The sequence below is a fragment of the Aethalodelphis obliquidens genome, unplaced genomic scaffold (genome assembly GCF_003676395.1).
Source record: "Aethalodelphis obliquidens isolate GAN/ISIS:26980383/991018 unplaced genomic scaffold, ASM367639v1 scaffold42, whole genome shotgun sequence".
NCBI lineage: Eukaryota > Metazoa > Chordata > Mammalia > Artiodactyla > Delphinidae > Aethalodelphis > Aethalodelphis obliquidens.
This window is the reverse complement of record NW_020837986.1, coordinates 12,497,716-12,514,773: the sequence shown is the minus strand read 5'-3', so window position 1 is coordinate 12,514,773 and position 17,058 is coordinate 12,497,716. Positions and strand designations below refer to the sequence as shown.

At 50.0% G+C, this 17,058-nt stretch overlaps 1 protein-coding gene across 7 annotated transcripts in view; it reads left to right on the top strand.

The window, feature by feature from the left end:
• The window catches only part of DNMT3B (DNA methyltransferase 3 beta), a 37,620-nt gene extending 22,106 nt beyond the window's left edge, over positions 1–15,514 (top strand). For 3 of the 7 annotated variants that reach the window (XM_027078598.1, XM_027078597.1, XM_027078596.1), the window contains exons 8-22: positions 51–158; positions 1,058–1,202; positions 3,076–3,201; positions 3,337–3,381; positions 4,575–4,654; positions 4,955–5,067; positions 5,427–5,610; positions 6,151–6,235; positions 7,159–7,304; positions 7,634–7,724; positions 8,045–8,193; positions 9,030–9,115; positions 11,661–11,730; positions 12,471–12,589; positions 13,952–15,514. In XM_027078598.1, coding sequence (XP_026934399.1) covers positions 51–158; positions 1,058–1,202; positions 3,076–3,201; positions 3,337–3,381; positions 4,575–4,654; positions 4,955–5,067; positions 5,427–5,610; positions 6,151–6,235; positions 7,159–7,304; positions 7,634–7,724; positions 8,045–8,193; positions 9,030–9,115; positions 11,661–11,730; positions 12,471–12,589; positions 13,952–14,093 — 1,689 coding nt within the window. In that variant the 3' untranslated portion in view covers positions 14,094–15,514. Of the gene's footprint in view, positions 1–50; positions 159–1,057; positions 1,203–3,075; positions 3,202–3,336; positions 3,382–4,574; positions 4,655–4,954; positions 5,068–5,426; positions 5,611–6,150; positions 6,236–7,158; positions 7,305–7,633; positions 7,725–8,044; positions 8,194–9,029; positions 9,116–11,660; positions 12,590–13,951 lie in introns of those variants that run through there. The other 4 variants (XM_027078601.1, XM_027078600.1, XM_027078599.1 and 1 more) reach the window with 3 other exon arrangements.
• Positions 15,515–17,058: the final 1,544 nt, after the last annotated feature.

Below are 17,058 nucleotides of genomic sequence, written 5' to 3'. Positions count from 1 at the left end.
ACCCGAGACACAGGCTGTAGGTGAATGTTGACGATGGCTTTCTCTTCTAGATACCAGCAGATAAGTTGGTGGCCTTGGGGTTGTTCAGCCAGCACTTTAACCTGGCGACCTTCAATAAGCTGGTCTCTTACAGGAAGGCCATGTACCACGCTCTGGAGGTAACACGGTGGTGGGTGGCTAGGGCCTGGCCCCAAGAATGGGGTTAAAGAAAGAAACATACAGAAAGCCAACTCGGTGTGGCCAAGGATGGGTTGGAGGGGACTGGGGCAAGCAGGGAGGAAGGAGGTTGAAAGACAGTGGCCTGACAGGCCGTGCTGGGAAGGGAAGGAAGGGATTTGAATCTGCCCATGATTTCCCAGTGCTACCCCAGCTCCCCGCTGGTCTCCGTCTGAACTGCCCACTGAATGAGGAAGGAGGAGCCCTGGGAGGTAGGAGGCGATATTCGAACCAGTGAGCAAGCTTTTCCAGAGCTTGTGGTTCAAGGCCAAGAATGGGCAGCTGCTGAGGGTCAGCTGCTTCCTCCCCTTGTCCGTGGGATCCGTCAGGCTCTGTCCTTCCTCTACCTTGACTTGCAACTGAAAAGATCAGTGTCCTCTGTCCAGCATTTATGAGATAAGCTCTGTGCTTAATTAGACATGTAAGTCCTGGTGCTTCTGAAATAGGACTTAACACCTCCGCACCTTCATTAGGGAAATTAAACAAGAAACCTGGAGCTTTCTCAGAGGCCATGAGACAGTGCTGGCTGATGCTTCTCCTATAGCTAAAAGTGATGCAGCTAATTCTGACCCTCTACCCTCGAGAGAGACCTGACCACTCCAGTTCCCTACAGGGAAGAGATCATATTTGGTGCCTGTGTGGGGAGACTTAACGCTCCCCCCATGGCCTGTCCCTGCACAGGGCGTTCCTCGCTGTCACATACCACAGCTCAGGACAGCTGTCTGGCTATGAAAGGGCCCAGTGTAAAGGGGAATGCAGGCCCCAGCAAGGGGCATCCCTGGGTGGGGCCAGGCAAGCACCCGCCCCTCCTGTTCATCAGATTCTCTCTCTGTCTCGGCAGAAAGCCAGGATGCGGGCTGGCAAAACCTTCCCCAGCAGCCCTGGAGACTCGCTGGAGGATCAGCTGAAGCCCATGTTGGAGTGGGCCCACGGGGGCTTTAAACCCACTGGGGTCGAGGGCCTCAAACCCAACAACAGGCAACCAGGTGGGAATGGCTCCCTGTGGCAGCACCCCTACTTCTGCTGGTGGGAGCACCCTGGGGAGATGCAGTCACCCCCTGCTGCCTCCCATCCCACCCCGGCTTTACAGCAGCCGGTCGGCCCTGCCTGGCTCCTTAGTTTAGTGAGTTTTTTCCAACAGCCTAGCCTTTTCTAGTTTCACTGGACACTTTCCTGCCAAAAGGTCAAGTACACATAACCGGGATTGAATCTGTTCTTTGTTTTTTATTTACTTTTTAATTGTTTTACATCTTTATTGGAGTATAATTGCTTTACAATGTTGTGTTAGTTTCTGCTGTATAACAAAGTGAATCAGCTATAATGTATACGTATATCCCCATATCCCTTCCCTCTTGCACCTCCCTGAGTCTGTTCTTAAAGCTTGAGTAAACAGAGTCAAGATGGAATCTTCACTAGCATCTTTTTTTAAAGGAAAAAATAATTAAGCTCTGCATATTGGAGAAAACTTGGAATGTGTTTTTAAAAAAACCCTACAAACTCCCAAAATCTATAAGTCACCTCCATTCAGAAACGGGCATCATCTATTCTCACGTTGACCAGTATTGCATTTCCCCCATTATTAGGGATCTGTGGTTTCTTGTTGTCACTTTCCGGAAATCCAGGATTTGTCCTACAATCCTTATATTTAACGCAGTGTTTTCTATTTTGTTTTGTCCCTCCCCGCCAAAAGTGGTTAATAAGTCGAAGGTTCGTCGTGCAGGCAGTAGGAACTTAGAAGCAAAGAAACACGGTATTCCCTCCCCATCTTTTGACTATGCACTCTTCTCTCTGCACTTTCTTTCAATTTCTTTGCATACACAGTGGTCACTGGAAAAGAATCAAATCTGTTAAAAGTCAACCTGAGCTCTTACCCCTGCCCCTTCACTCCAACCTTCACAGCTGCCCTTTAGGGCCATATTTTTGGGTGTGCACGTCCTTCCAGCTCTTTCTGTACACTGGTTGGATTCCTGCTTTCCCTTTATTTCTCTATTTATCGTATAAGCACTGTCAAATGTCATTTTCTCACTAAAGGGTCCTTATGATTTTTAACGGCTGTGTAATTTTCTCTCCTAGGGTCAGAGTCAAACTTAACCATGTCCCTTATGGATTATACTGTACAGGTTGAATAAAAATACAATGGAATTTATAGACATATAAACAGTAGCCACCTAATATAATTAAATGTTTTCTAGTAGCCACATTAAGAAGCTTAAAAAAAGAGTAAAATTAATATTCATCATACACTTAATCTATTTCCAACATTGTAGCATTTCCAACAGTCAGTATAAAAAAAATTAAGATATTTTACATGACCTTTTAGTCCTATTTTCAATCTCATTTTTGACGTGTCTTAGAACATCTCAATTTGGATTCTAAATTCTCATTAGAAATACTTGATGTCTATTTTCACAAATGTCCAACTTGTTCCAAATGAAGTAGTTAATTGGATCAATTGCAGTTTTTAAATTCACATAGAAGTTAAATGTAGAATGCAGTTCCTCAGTCATACAAGTGACATTGCCAGTTCTCAGTAGCTACATGTGGCTGTCAGCTCATTGGGGATCATAGACAGTGTCAGGGTTTCATCTATAGACTGAGCTGTGTCTAATTGTCTTTGTGCTGGGTCTAGAGCATGTATTTTGCAACTACAGCTGTTGAAGACCCTGCACGTGGGTTAGCTACGTGAGGAGTTTTAAATTACGTCCTCATGCAAATTTTCCATAGAGGGGCCTGAGACATCCAGGGTAGACTCATGTCATGGCCAGATGCAGCCGGCACCCAGGCATAGCAACTAGGGTCCTGTCCTCCCAGCACCCTCCTCCCACCCAGCCATGGCTGCCTTCTCCCCACCTTTCACAGAGAACAAGACACGAAGACGCACAGCTGACGACTCCGCCACTTCTGACTACTGCCCCCCAGCCAAGCGCCTCAAGACAAATTGTTATAACAATGGCAAAGACCGAGGAGAGGAGGACCAGAGTCGAGGTGATTGTGGGGCAAGGAGGCTGGGGGACGGTCCATCCTCAAGTGGAGTGGGCAGGTAGTGACCACCCAGCAAGGGCGTAGATGATCAGTAAGAGGCTCCCCGACCTCATCTCACACCTTCTCTTTTCTAAACAGAGCAAATGGCTTCAGATGTCTCCAACAACAAGAGCAATCTCGAAGGTAAGGCCCTATCCCTGGTTGGCTTCCCTGCCTGGGTAGTGCTCCCAGCCTGTGCTCCAGGCCTGCTGGTCTGCCCGGCGGAGGTCCACCCCCAACTCTGCGTTGACCTCAGGTCGAGGCGTGGACGTCTTACTCAGATGCTACTTAGAATGAGTTGCCTGATTTTCACTGAGGCTGATTCCCAAGATCAGTGAGCAGGAAGTGTGCCTGGGGACAGAATGGAAATGAGGATGCTTGGGCCGGGAGAGCCCCAAACCTGAAACCATGATCTATGGCCTCGTGAGCCCCCTGAACAAGCACTGCAACTGGCTTTGGGGTGAAAGGCAGACACACTTCACCACTGTCGCTCTCCAGCCAACTCTGGTTCTTTGCCCTGGCTGGGAATTCCACTGGGATCGAAACTGCCCAGTACTCATCTAATGGAACTCGGAATGTGTGAGGACAGCTGTCTATTGCTTCCTCAGCCCGATGTCCTTTAGTCAACAAATAGTAAGTGGTTAGTCGGTGCTGGGTAGGAAAACAACAGAGCTGTTGACCCAGGGAGCCCCGATTGGAGCAGGCCCTTTTGATTCTGGGAACTGGACCCATGATCCTCCTATCCCCCAAGACTCCTTCATCTGTCTGCTTCCTGGCAGGGGGTGCTTGGTATTTATTTTGCAGGCCCGGTCCACCTGGTCAGGGATGTAGATCGGTAGGACCTGCTGATGTGAAGGGACAGGATAGCCTATAGTAAAAGGACCCGGGCTCTGAAATTCCAGCCATGGCTCTGTGTAGGATTGGTCACGGGCAAGTCCTATCGTGATGAGACAACAGGCAAACTGGCATCACCACAAATTCTCCAAAAGTCCCAGTCTGTAAAGAGTCTTTAAAGATTTTTCATACCAGACCCTCCAAGCTTGGTTCCTCTGCCGGCACAGCTGCTCCTTGTTCTGTTCTGTGGACACCACCCTGCCCCCCCACTTCTGGGTCAGACCTTTGCCTGTCTTGTGGGACCTTGTGCTTGGAGCTGTTGATTTAGCCTCTCCATCTGTGGAACAGAGATGGCAACTTTGAAGCACAGTCAAAGGAACAAATGGTGGAGAATCTCTGGCATATTCCTAACGTGGAGTCAATGAGAACAAAGAGACACAAGGCTTCAGCAGCTGATCTTGGGGCTGTCATTGCCACAAGCTGCATCCCTGTCTTTCTTACAGATAGCTGTTTGTCCTGTGGTAGGAAAAACCCCGTGTCCTTCCACCCTCTCTTTGAGGGTGGACTCTGCCAGACATGCCGGGTAAGACCAATCCCCGCCCTGGACTTTCCTGCCCCTTCCCTTCTTCTCAACTTCCCCGCACTTCCCTAGGATGAAGCACCTGCTGTAGGCGGTCGGGAAGGCTCTAGTGGGGCCGACCGCCCCACCCTTCACTCCGAGGGGCGGTGCCCGCAGACCCCAGCCAGCTGTCCCTGTAAAGAGCACCAGGCCGCCCATGACCTGTTCTGTGGCTGCGTTCTAGGGCCTCCGCCAGTGTGCAAGCGAGCGGGGCCTGGAGGTCCCTGGTCTCCGATTTCACAGGCATTTCTCTCTGGCTGCCAGGACCGGTTCCTTGAGCTGTTCTACATGTACGACGACGACGGCTACCAGTCCTACTGCACCGTGTGCTGCGAGGGCCGCGAGCTGCTCCTTTGCAGCAACACGAGCTGCTGCCGGTGAGCACGGGGACTGGAGCCTCGCTGACCTGGGGACGGGGCCCAGAGTCAGTATTATATCTGTGGGGCCTGTCCTTGAAGTCTCTATGTCCCTGAAGTAGAACTGGGATGTAGGGATGGGTTTAAGAAAGGCAGGGAGCGGGCTAGAGAAGGATCGCCAGAGCTGCCTGTGGACTGAGGGTGCCCAGGTTTCCAGGGAGAGGTTGCTGTTCCTCACACACAGGGCCTTCCCGCCCATGGGGAAGGGCAACTGGGGGCCCGAGAGGGTTTCAGCCAGCACACGCCAGCTCCATGGGGAGGGTGGGGCTCGCAGGAGAGCCGCCTGATGACGGGCACCCCTTCCCCGCTACCCGGCGTAGGTGCTTCTGCGTGGAGTGCCTGGAGGTGCTGGTGGGCCCGGGCACGGCAGCGGACGCCAAGCTGCAGGAGCCCTGGAGCTGCTACATGTGCCTGCCCCAGCGCTGCCATGGCATCCTGCGGCGCCGCAAGGACTGGAGTGTGCGCCTGCAGGCCTTCTTCACCAGCGACCCGGGGCTCGACTACGTAAGCCTGGCACCCGCCCCAGTCCGTGGAGTTCACAGGAACAAAGCTCCGCTGTACAGAGGCGCGTCTGAGAGCCTCAGACTGGAGCCCCGGCTAATTGTCCCGTGTGCGCTTCCCAGGCAGCTCCAGTGCTCTTCCCTCCCCGCCTTCTTGGCTTGGCCTTTTCAAGGGCCTGCTGAAGAAATAGGAATGGAACTGACCCAGCCTTAGTCTTAGTGGAACTGCAGAGGGGAGGGAAGCCTGTGACCTACTCCCAAGTCTTAGTGGGCATATATGGCTTTTCCTGGGCTGCAAGTTCATGGAGGAGCACGTGTCTTTTTGTGGGTGACTTTGCACCCGTGTCAGAGCCTCATCTGTTCCGTGTCTAAGGGTAGAAGGGCCATCTGTGCCAAAGCTCCCCAGGACATCCCAGCGAAGAAAGGGCAGAGCTCAGGGCTTGTGTCCCTCAGAGGAAGGCCAGCCCTTCCTCCTCCCAGAACTTGAGTCCCCCTCCCCATACCCACACCTTGACCTCCATGACCTCTTTATTTAACCTGGCAGGAAGCCCCCAAGTTATACCCTGCGATTCCCGCAAACCGAAGGCGACCCATTCGAGTCTTGTCCCTGTTTGACGGAATTGCGACAGGTGAGTTAGGAGTTCACCTGGGGATGCTCACCTGATCCAGGTGTCCGTTGTCAGTGTCAAGAAAGACCCCTGGGAAGTACCTGTTGGTCACCTGTTCTGAGAAATCCACTGGCTCCTTGTTTCTCTCCTCAAACCTCTCCACCATTTCACCCACCTGGTCTGCTTTTGGTCCTTTTTAAAGGCATGGATATTTTAGCCTCTGCATTTTATTTTTTATTATGTACAGGAATTATGGAAAATTATTTTCCGTTCCATAAGCATAGATATATTGGGGATTATTAATTGGGCAACTCTTCTCCTAACATCTCTAACCTTGTACCCTCCCGTTTCCTCTAGGTTTCCCGTGTATAGAATAAGCATAGCCAACATGCATGTTTGCCCCTGGACACTTTGCCTGATTTAACTCATTTCATTGTCAGAACTGCCCTGTGATGCATTGTCAGGAACGTTTCCCTTTTCCTAGAGCAGGAAGCAGTGAGAATGAGTTGCTGTGCACTTAGCATCACTTGTACTTCTATTTGTTCACCAGTGTCCGCCTGCCTAAAACACTGACAGCTTTTAAAGCTTTTTTTTTCTCAGCATGGTTTTGGAGAAGATACCCATTCATGTATCTGACTTTGCTGGGGCGGTAGATGGGGGGCCTTGGCTATGTGCCTGTCAGTTTTAATAAATGCTGCCAGTGGGCTATACCAGTTATATATACATATTTTCTTCATGAAACTCCGCAGAGGGCCTGGGGGGCCCAGTGTGCAGTTAGGTAGGGTTAGACCCTGCCATCTGCAGGGGTCCACTTGAGGACAGCCATGGCCTTGCTGTGTCTGGTCTGAGTTCTGGAGATGGCTTAGCGTCACTGAAAGGAGGGACCCTCGGCCGGACAACCCTGATGTCTTTTCTCTCCCCCTCGACCCCCCTCCCCCAAACAGGGTACTTGGTCCTCAAAGAATTGGGCATCAAAGTGGAGAAATATGTCGCCTCCGAAGTATGTGAAGAGTCCATCGCCGTTGGAACTGTTAAGCATGAGGGCAATATCAAATATGTGAACGACGTCAGGAATATCACAAAGAAAAATGTGAGGGCAGCCCCCCTCTTCCTCCACTCCCTGAGTCCCCCACGTCCTCAGAGCCACGTTGCCACCTTCTCCATGCCCGGGGTTGTGGCAGAAGAGAAGGTTTGGTTCCATCAAGCTGCACTGTTAGACCCGCAACTTGGAAATCATTCAGAATGATTTAGATCTTAGCATATCCTGAGCATTTGGGTTTCTTGGGTCAAAAGTAGAGTTGGGAGACTGAAATCACCAAGCAAGACCTAGAAGTGGGTTTTCTTCTAGCTGGTTACCTGGAACCCAGGCTGTTCATCTCTCCATCCTCACCCCCATCCCGGACTCTTTTTCTCTTGCAGATTGAAGAATGGGGCCCCTTTGACTTGGTGATTGGTGGAAGCCCATGCAATGATCTCTCAAATGTGAACCCTGCCAGGAAAGGCCTGTATGGTGAGCATCCCTTCTTTCCCGTGGTCCCAAGAGGCCCTGTGTCCCCTGAGTGCTGGTCCAGGAGGAGTGGGCTGAGAAGGAGCTGTTAGCTTCTGGTCAAACTTACCTGTTGTCTCTGTTCATGCCTCATAGTGACTCCCCAGTCCCCAGAGATACAAATGAGTACCGCAGTGCTGATGCCTGTCATTGCAGAGGGTGGTAGGGAGAAGGGACAGTAAGGCATCAGCCTTAGCTAGTCATCGGGAACCCATCGGTCTCAGTATGGAGGGGTGAGCTGAATGGTTTGAACCTGGCTCTGCCGTTTTCTTTTGCGGGCTCAGAGGGCACAGGCCGGCTCTTCTTTGAGTTCTACCACCTGCTGAATTACACACGCCCCAAGGAGGGTGAAGACCGGCCTTTCTTCTGGATGTTTGAGAATGTGGTGGCCATGAAGGTTGGCGACAAGCGGGACATCTCTCGGTTCCTGGAGGTGAGGGGACCCGGGGTCTTGATTGTCAAGATACCATGAGCATGAAGGCCCTGCTGGCAATGGGGGTGTAGGGTATTTCCAGTGTTGGGAATGATTTCCGGGTTCCCCATGGAGGGCATGGCTAGGTCTGAGTAATGGAATGGAGTCGGTTGGTTCTCTTCAGTACTTGGAAAACATTTGATCTCTCACCTCACCCCAAACCCACTGAAGTCAGATGATGAAACCATCACCTACTTTTGGAGGCATCATGAAGGAGATTTTTTACTCTAGAGAGTTTTTTTTTTTTCTTCTCACCCTTGTTCCCAGAAACTCTGCATTAGGGACCATGGGCAAGTTAATTATTTACCGTTTAATATGCATCAAGCATTGTAGTAAATACTTGATGTACATACTTATTTCCCCCCCAACGTTAGAGCTAAAGTTCTGCTAGTGAGGTTATAGAACTGGCTGGTCAGTTCCCTCATGCCCTGTGAACCTGACCAACCAGTGGCAGAAGTCAGCTTTTGCCGACACTGCACTTCCATAACAAGGACCTCAACCTGCTGGATTTCAGTTTTGAGTTGCTTTTACCACTGTACACAGTACACTCTGTAATAACATGGTGTGCCCCAGGGGATACTTTCTCCTATAACCTGCCGGTCTGATCTGGTCTCCTTCCCCACCATTCATATGGGGGCACTAGCTATGTCCTTCAGTCAGATTCTTGAGGGGAATTAGTCTGTCCCTCGCCTGACAGGAGCCATGCCTCCTCCACAGCCAGGGGACTGCCATGTCACCTGTCTGCCGCCTGCATTCTGCCATGGGCTCCCAGCAGCTGCCCTTCTCTCTCCCTGCAGTGTAATCCAGTGATGATTGATGCCATCAAAGTGTCTGCTGCTCACAGAGCCCGATACTTCTGGGGCAACCTGCCCGGGATGAACAGGTAACAAGGGGCTCCGAGTGGGGCAGGTAACAGCCAAGTTAAATATAACTAACGGTATGAGCCAATAACCATCGACTCTTATGAGAGAGACACATTGGAACCTTGTAGAAAGAGCTGGCTCTGCTGAGAAAAGGCCTCACCCTCTGCTTCAGACCAACCCCTTCAACCATAGGGTTATGGTTGAAGCCTGTTAGGCTGTACACCAAGTACCTGAGAATCTCAGGCCAGGATTCCTCAGTACATTTATTTCTGCTCTGCCTAGGGAACCTGGTGCTTAAAAGTGCCATGTGTTGGAGCAGCTTCTTCCCAGCGAGGGATGCTGATGTTTCTACACCCCACCTCTCCTCCCAGTTACGGTCCATTGGGAAATGAACTTAATCTCCCCGCCCCTGAGAGGAAGTGATCCCTGGACCAGGCCTGTGGTGACCAATCAGGTGGCAGAGCTGAGATAACAGTTGGTAGCCCAAAGCCTGTCTCCCTTGGATTTTCTTGACTGAGATCTTTCCCCAACTTTTCATTAGTCCTTTCATGCTGAGAGCCACAAGGCAAGTGGCTTGGCTGTGGGTTAACTGTCTCCTTTATGTGGCTTCACGGAGGCCAACCTTCTAATTAAGATACCAAATGTGATGGTAATATAACTTGCAAATGAGCTAGCTTCAAAAAAATTCTTCTTTAAAAGGGAGTGTTGGAAACATAACTTTCAGACATTTAGCAAAGTGTGGACAGAGGTCAGAAGGTACTGGAATAGCTTGGGATTTCTGTTGGGTGTCTTATATTTTCATTATCAGCCCATCAGATGGTGCAATGTTCATGTGTGGAATGAACTCCGCTCATTCACTCCGTTCCTGAGCTGTCACCCTGCCAGACACTTCTGTCCCTGCTGCCAGTTCTGTGGTGACTAGATGTCAGTCTTGGCTCTCACAGAGCCAGTGAGGGAGGCGTAGAGAAGACAAATGATTTCAGGGTCAGGGTTGGAGGGGGCACTGGAAGAGTTGATGGGGAGGCTTCTCATCGAGCAGGACCCAAAGTGATGGAGTGGAGACATGCAGTTGAGAGCAGAAGGGAGAGGATCAGGGAGGCCAGTGACGGGCATTCGCAGAGCAGCTCGGAGAACAGTGTTCCAGGGGTGGGGAGTGGGTTGTGGAGTGGGTGTGAGAGGAGGGCTGAGAACTCCGAAGTATGGGCCAAATTATGTGAGGCTTGTAGTCATGGCAACACATATTTACTTTGAACCAGGAGTTCACGTGAGATTTTAAGCGGATGAGATGAGTTGTGTCTCTGGTTCTCAGGGTTTCTGGTGGAAGACTAGACTATCACGTGGTGAATGCAGAAGTGGGGAGGCAGCTGAGGTGTTGTTCAGAGGAGGAGGGCTCTGACTTTGATTACTGTGTTGTGCTCAAGAGGTACCATCCACTTGCACTGAACACAATGAGAGCAGTGGCTCCAGGAGGGTGTCCTGTGGGATTACAGGGAGGGATCAGATTCTAGATAATGGGATTTGCTGAGCACTATCTGAGTTGGGATAAGAAGTGAACTGCTACAGGTGGGCTGTGCAGGATCCATGACTCAGCCAGCATCAACCTCGGGTCACAGACCCAAATCCAGCCTTTAGACCAAACATCTTGGTTGTTAAGATTTCAGTCCTAGAATCAACAGAAGGTAGAGCAGGGCTGTGAGCCCTTAGCTCCCCTGGGTCCATGGAACAGTTGGGAATGGAGCGAGGGTGAGGTCAGCGAGGCATTATTCTGTGTTCGATGGCCCCTCTTGTGGGCACCATATCCAATCTTACGTCTGATTTCTTTTTGGCCTTGGAGTTCCTCACACAGGGATGCTGTGGCATTCATCAACTCTGTGCATTCAGACCTTTTGCTGGTTTTCTGGTCTGGACCTGCTTAACCACTTCATTTTCTGAAGTTCTATCCATTCTCCTTCTCAAGCATCTGTTTTCCTCTCTCTGCTTTTGCAGGTTTCAGTGGTGACAGTTACAAGGGGGAATTAATTTTAGTCCTTTTGTGAACCACCTTTTGTCTTCACTTGGACCCATTATTAAAGCCTCCTGAGGCTGCACTCCAGCAATAAGCAAGCAATCATGGGTTTGATGTGCTAGTTGGAGTGAGCAGACCCACAAAGACCTAATCCAAGCTCCTGAGGCCCAGAGAGGTGGCAGAACTTGTTCAAGGTCATTCACTCAGCCAGTGAGCAGTGGGGCTGAGACTGAGGCATCTCCTGCCTCCTCCAGCAATGTGCTTCCCCATCCTGCTCCCCTCAGTGAAGGAGCTTTGACTACTGTTAACATTTGGGAAGGAGGAGCATTCACTCCTGGACATTGGGCTCCCCGCCCCCCGGCCGCCATGAAGGGGCTAGTCTGTCCCTGGCTCAGCACACAGGCTCGTGCTCATGCCAGGGCCATTTTTATCATGTATTTGTAGCAAAGTTCACTGCCAGAGCACATTTTGCAGCTTGGGCTCTCACTCCCACCTTGGGAGGCACCTAGCCAAGGCCCCTTTCCAGGGGGTAGGAAGTAATGGGTTTTGGATGTTCTCAGGCCTGTGATAGCATCAAAGAATGATAAACTCGAGCTGCAGGACTGCCTGGAGTTCAATAGGACAGCAAAGGTAAGATGTGCTCTGTGCCTGGCCCACTGGGAAATGCACTTGGTGATCTCTAATCGGGACTTGACCTTGGTGTCCAATTTGTTCCTGCCCCTCCCCCCACGTGACTCCCTGGTGCTGGGCTTCTTTCCCCACATAATTGTTCTATCCTGTCTAAAAGTACAGTGTAGGAGAGGTTCTTGATAAACAAATCACTATGAGAAAAGGCAAGTAGACTTTCCGATTGTGAAGGCACACTCCACAGAGACTCAGCTCATCCTCCCAGTGAGAAATGAGTACACTTTTGCAGAAAAAAAAAAAAAAGTCCACGGTTAAGTCATGGATAATTCTATTAAGATCTCCATAAACTTACTTTTCAATGTTTCCATTAAGCTAAGCTCCATTCATTCAAACCCTGGTTGACCATCCTCTACAGTCTGGGTGGACTTTTAATTTTGCCTAATCTTGCTTGATCAATAACTCTGTTTTCTTGGCCCCCATGTGATCTCATTTGTGGTCATTTGTTGTTTATCTCTTGTTCTCTCTGAGGCTGGTCCTTCCTGTTCATTAACTTCTTGGTGTTTGTGGGAAGCACAGAGTGTTCTTGTCCTTCCAACTTTCCTTTTCTCATTCCCTCTCAGAGCCCGGCCCTGACACTCTCTCTCTGCCACCCACCCTCCCTCCTCCTTCCCTTACCTGCTTCTGAGCCTTGACCCAGAACCCTTCATTCTGTGCTCACTCCATGATGTCGTTTTGTTCTCCAGTTAAAGAAAGTACAGACAATAACCACCAAGTCGAACTCGATCAGACAGGGGAAAAACCAACTTTTCCCTGTTGTCATGAATGGCAAAGAAGATGTTTTGTGGTGCACTGAGCTAGAAAGGTGAGCAAGGCTGTACATGCAAAGGGGAATCAAGCAGATAGAGAGAAAGGGGAAGAAAACATGGTTAAGGCCAGCAGTGCGAATGGGCAAGTGCTTGCCTTAATTCCACATGGTCTCAGTGACCTTCTATGTTAGCAGGGCTGGGAGTAACCTTTTCAGTTAGTGCTTATTTCCTAGCAGAAATGGCAAAAGGGTTGTGGTGGTGAGGAATCCAGAACATGAGGTCGTGAGACGGCACATCTGTCTATGTTGGCTGTGTTGCCCTGGCATTTGCCCGCCCCACCATGCTGGGACACTAGGATGCATGAGGCTCCAGCTACAGGACACCCCGCCGACATGCCATTGCTCTTTCTCAGGATTCCTCCTGCCAAGTCGCTTGTTCTAAAGCTGATTCCTCCTTAGCCACAGTCTGTCTTCTCCCTTATCCATTTATTTGACTAAGTTGGTAGTGTGTCTATTTTGATTCAGGGAACCAGCTCTGAGATTTCATTTCTCCTGTTCTGTATTTAATTTTTTTTCTCTCACTCCTTTTGTTTTATTTTGTTATTGTGATTAGAATGCAGTAAGGGCTACGAGTATTCCTCTTTACATTTTTGGCTGTGTTTTGTGGTTATTTGATAAGAGTATTTACATTCCAGATATGTTAGTTCTACAACTGGATTTATTTCTTGGTTTAATTTGTGGTATTAGATTGGAAACCTGGGAAAGAATGAGGTCCCGTGTATCTGTAGCCTCTTCCCAGGCCTGTGGTAGAGTTCCATGCAGGAGGCTGTTGGTATATTGGGTTGCCATCTACCGTTAAGTCCAGCTTGGCCCTTGATCCAGCAGTTTGCTTTGAAGAAGGAAAGAAAGTGCAGGATGCCTCAGTTTACTCACAGTAAATTATCTGAGCATCTGATGATTGGAAATAGGTCCATTATGTGAGTGTCCTTATTCCTTACTAAGGCAGTTTGCCTAACTTCTGTCCTTGTGTGGTTTGAAGAGAGGTATGTTTCTGTCTGCTGGCTGGCCGGCCATCTTGGCATTCATTCATTTGAGAAAGGTCCACTGAGCACCATCTATGTGCCAGGAGCATCGTGCCAGTCAGTGTAGGGGCGTGCACAAGACAGGTGCCCTCAGAGAGGGACCATGCCCTCATGACAGTCATTTGTGCTGAAGAACTGGTGGGCCTGGCCTCTGGGGCTCAAGAGAGGGCTCATGTGAAGGCCTGGTGGGCCTGGTGGAAGGGACGGGTCAAAGGGCAGGAAGAGCAGCGCCACGTTGGCTGCCGAGGCGAGGATCTCCCAGAGGCGTTAAGCACGCTGGAGGGGGCACATCTGACTCCCTGTGTTTTCACTGTGGTGCCCCCCTCCCCACCCCCAGGATCTTCGGCTTTCCCGTACACTACACAGATGTGTCCAACATGGGCCGTGTTGCCCGCCAGAAGCTGCTCGGGAGGTCCTGGAGTGTACCTGTCATCCGACACCTCTTCGCCCCCTTGAAGGACTACTTTGCCTGTGAATAGTACCCCAGGCACCAGGGCGTGTGGGCAGAGCCACGACCCAGGAGGTGCACCCAGGCTCTGCCCTTCCCAGCTCAGCTGTGTGGGGTCGGGCCGAGTACCTCGTCGGGAGCAGAGCTGCCTTGTCCCCTCCTGGCAGGGGGACCCCGAGGTGCCATCTCCTTGTGCACAATTCAGACCTGGCCGCTCGGAGCGGCCAGACACGGTGCTCATTTTGTCTTCTAAAATTTTAAAACTTGAAATAGGTAGTAAGATGGCTTTTTTTTCCCTCCTGGGTTTACCGCTCAGAGAAACGATGGCTAAGATACCAAAACCACAGTGCCGACAGCTCTCCGATACTCAGGTTAATGCTGAAAAATCACCCAAGACAGTTACTGCAAGACTTTAATTTTTTAAATGTCTGCAGCTCCTTGTTTCCAGGAGTGTGTGGCAGTAGACATGTAGCTAAGGGACCTTTTAAGGGCCTAGGATGGTTTCTTCTAGGGCTAGCAGAAGAGGACATGATGTCCATGTCTGTCTTGAATTTTCCCCGGCACGTTCCCCTGGCCTCAGTATAAAGGGCTGGGATCCGGGGCCCATTTAGAGTATTTTCCACAAGGATGGTGATTTCAGCCGGGATGACATCATCATCACTTTCAGGGCAATTTTTTTTCCCCATAAACCCAAGGGCAGGGCTACCCTTAGCTAAATCCCTCCCAGTGACTGCAATACAACCCTCTGGAAGCTCAGGAAGGGGTGGGCTGGGTTATAAGCTGCCATGTATTGTGTAGACAGGTATGGCTTCTCACTGTCTTCCCCCCTTCCCCGTGTGAGGGGGGAGAAGGAGAAGGCTTAGGTAAGACGCCCCCCACCCATCCCCCCACCCTCCAGACTACTACGCAGGCACAGGTCCCCAGATTAGAAGTATGACACCCCAATTCCTTAGGCTTCTCTAAACTCAGCAGTGACAGCCAGGGGCAGAAGCACATTCCTCGCACTTTCCCCTCATCTAAGAGACTGCAGGGGGAAAACTGCAATAAAAGCTCGACCCTCCCTCCAGAGATTTTAAAGTCCTTTTTTATTCCATGATAAATCGATAAATCGTTTTTAGGGGGAGTGGGAGGTTGGACAAGCTGCATTTCAGAAATGCTGTCGTAATGGTTTTTAACACCTTTTACTCTTCTTACTGGTGCTATTTTGTAGACTAAGGAACAATGTTGACAGGTTTTGTGGGAGGTTTTTTATACACTTTTTTTTTAAATCTCAGACATCTATTTTTGTTTTAACATTTTCATAATTTTTTTTTTTTTTGTAACTGGAGCCATGTAACAAAGTATGGGGAAAAATTGTGCCTTGTTTCAACAGTTTTGCTAATTTTTAGGCTGAAAGATGACAGATGCCTAGAGTTTACCTTATGTTGAATTAAAATCAGTATTTCTCTAACAGTCTGGTGTCCCTTTTGTTCTTTTGCAGGTCAGATGGGTGGGGCATGTGAGGGCCTGGTTAAAGTGGAAAGGTGGGTGGTCGCAGTAGGGTCATTCATCAACAAGCCCAGTACATAAGTACCACGGTGACCCCCAAATCTAGTGCCATGGTCCCCAAACTCCAATGTATCAGCGTTCCCTGGAAGGCTTGTTCAGTGGAGATTTCTGGGCCCCATCCCCAGAGTCTGATTCATTAAGTCTGGAGTGGAGCCTGAGAATTCCATGCTTCTGGTCCAAGAACCAATCTCGGCTAGTGAATGGGTTTCTAAATCTTGGTTCCCCAAACAAATAACTGGAGTGCTTGAGTTCATTTAAAGCCTTGATGTCTGGAACAGCCATCTCCAGATTATTACAGCTCTTGGGTAGCTGGTCCAGATGACTCAAGAATCCCAGGGCTGATCCTCCAGTTCCTTGTCCCTCTGTAGGCTTTCCCTGCACCCTGTTCCACTGCTCCCAAGTTGCCATATCACAGTTCAGCCACAGTCAGTGAGGGGACTTGTTGGGAGTGGCCCATGGTCCGAGATTTTAGCATAGCTGCCAGTGGCCCCAGCTCTTTGGGTGGAATGTGTATCTTGCTTAAGCTTAACATTGCAACTCCCTTCAGTAGTTCCATCTTAAAGTTTACCTGGGTCCACCCAGCCAGGTGTCCCAAGCCCAGAGCCCATCATGCCATAATCCTCATATTTCACTATCTCTAAGCATGGGTCAGGGCAAAGGAGCTGATTTCAATAGCTCTCCAGAGGTTAATATCGGTCAGCTGGTGTGTGCAGAGGGAGAATGGTGTGTAAATGGGATGCACATAGTGTATCAATTGAGCCTCAGTTGGACTTGGCACCTCTGAACCTGTTTCTTCACATAAGATAGGTTATAATCATGGCCACCTCCATGATTGGAGTTATGGGCCTTAATAAGGCCAAGTTCAGAAAGGGTCTGGTCCAGGGTTGGAGAATGAGAAACCAGCTATTTTTTTAGGCACTTGCTGGGCTAGGACAGCTCAGGTGCAAGTTGCCATGGTGAGACGATTGTCAATTAGCAAGCCGAGCCAGGCTGGCGCTCTGCTCAGGTGTTCAGGCCCCAGGGGCCTTGGCTGCCCTATTAAGCCATCTTGTATACAGTACTGCACCAAATGGCAGGCCAGGATGAAGCAAAATAAACGGCCTCGGCCTCAAAACCCCAAGAGAGGAGATGAACTAGCTCTTCAGGTGAGGGGCCCTTGGGTGTCCTGGCCTCCCTGTGGGCAGGCTAGCGGGGAGACCTTGTTGGGGCTGCCGGGGCAGTTCTCTGTGTTTTCTCAAGATGGGGGCCAGGTTTGGATAACAGTGATCCCAGGTCTGGGGCCAAATGGAGAATGTAATGAAAATTCTGATCTTGGGGAAGTAGTTGGTTTGCACCACAAGTAGGCCTTTTCTGAAAAAGTCTTCCAGTTGCCTGCGGCTGTATCTGGGGTCTGGCATGTTGTATCACTTGGGCAGGTGACCCTTGGAATTTTTCATCTCTATAAAAGT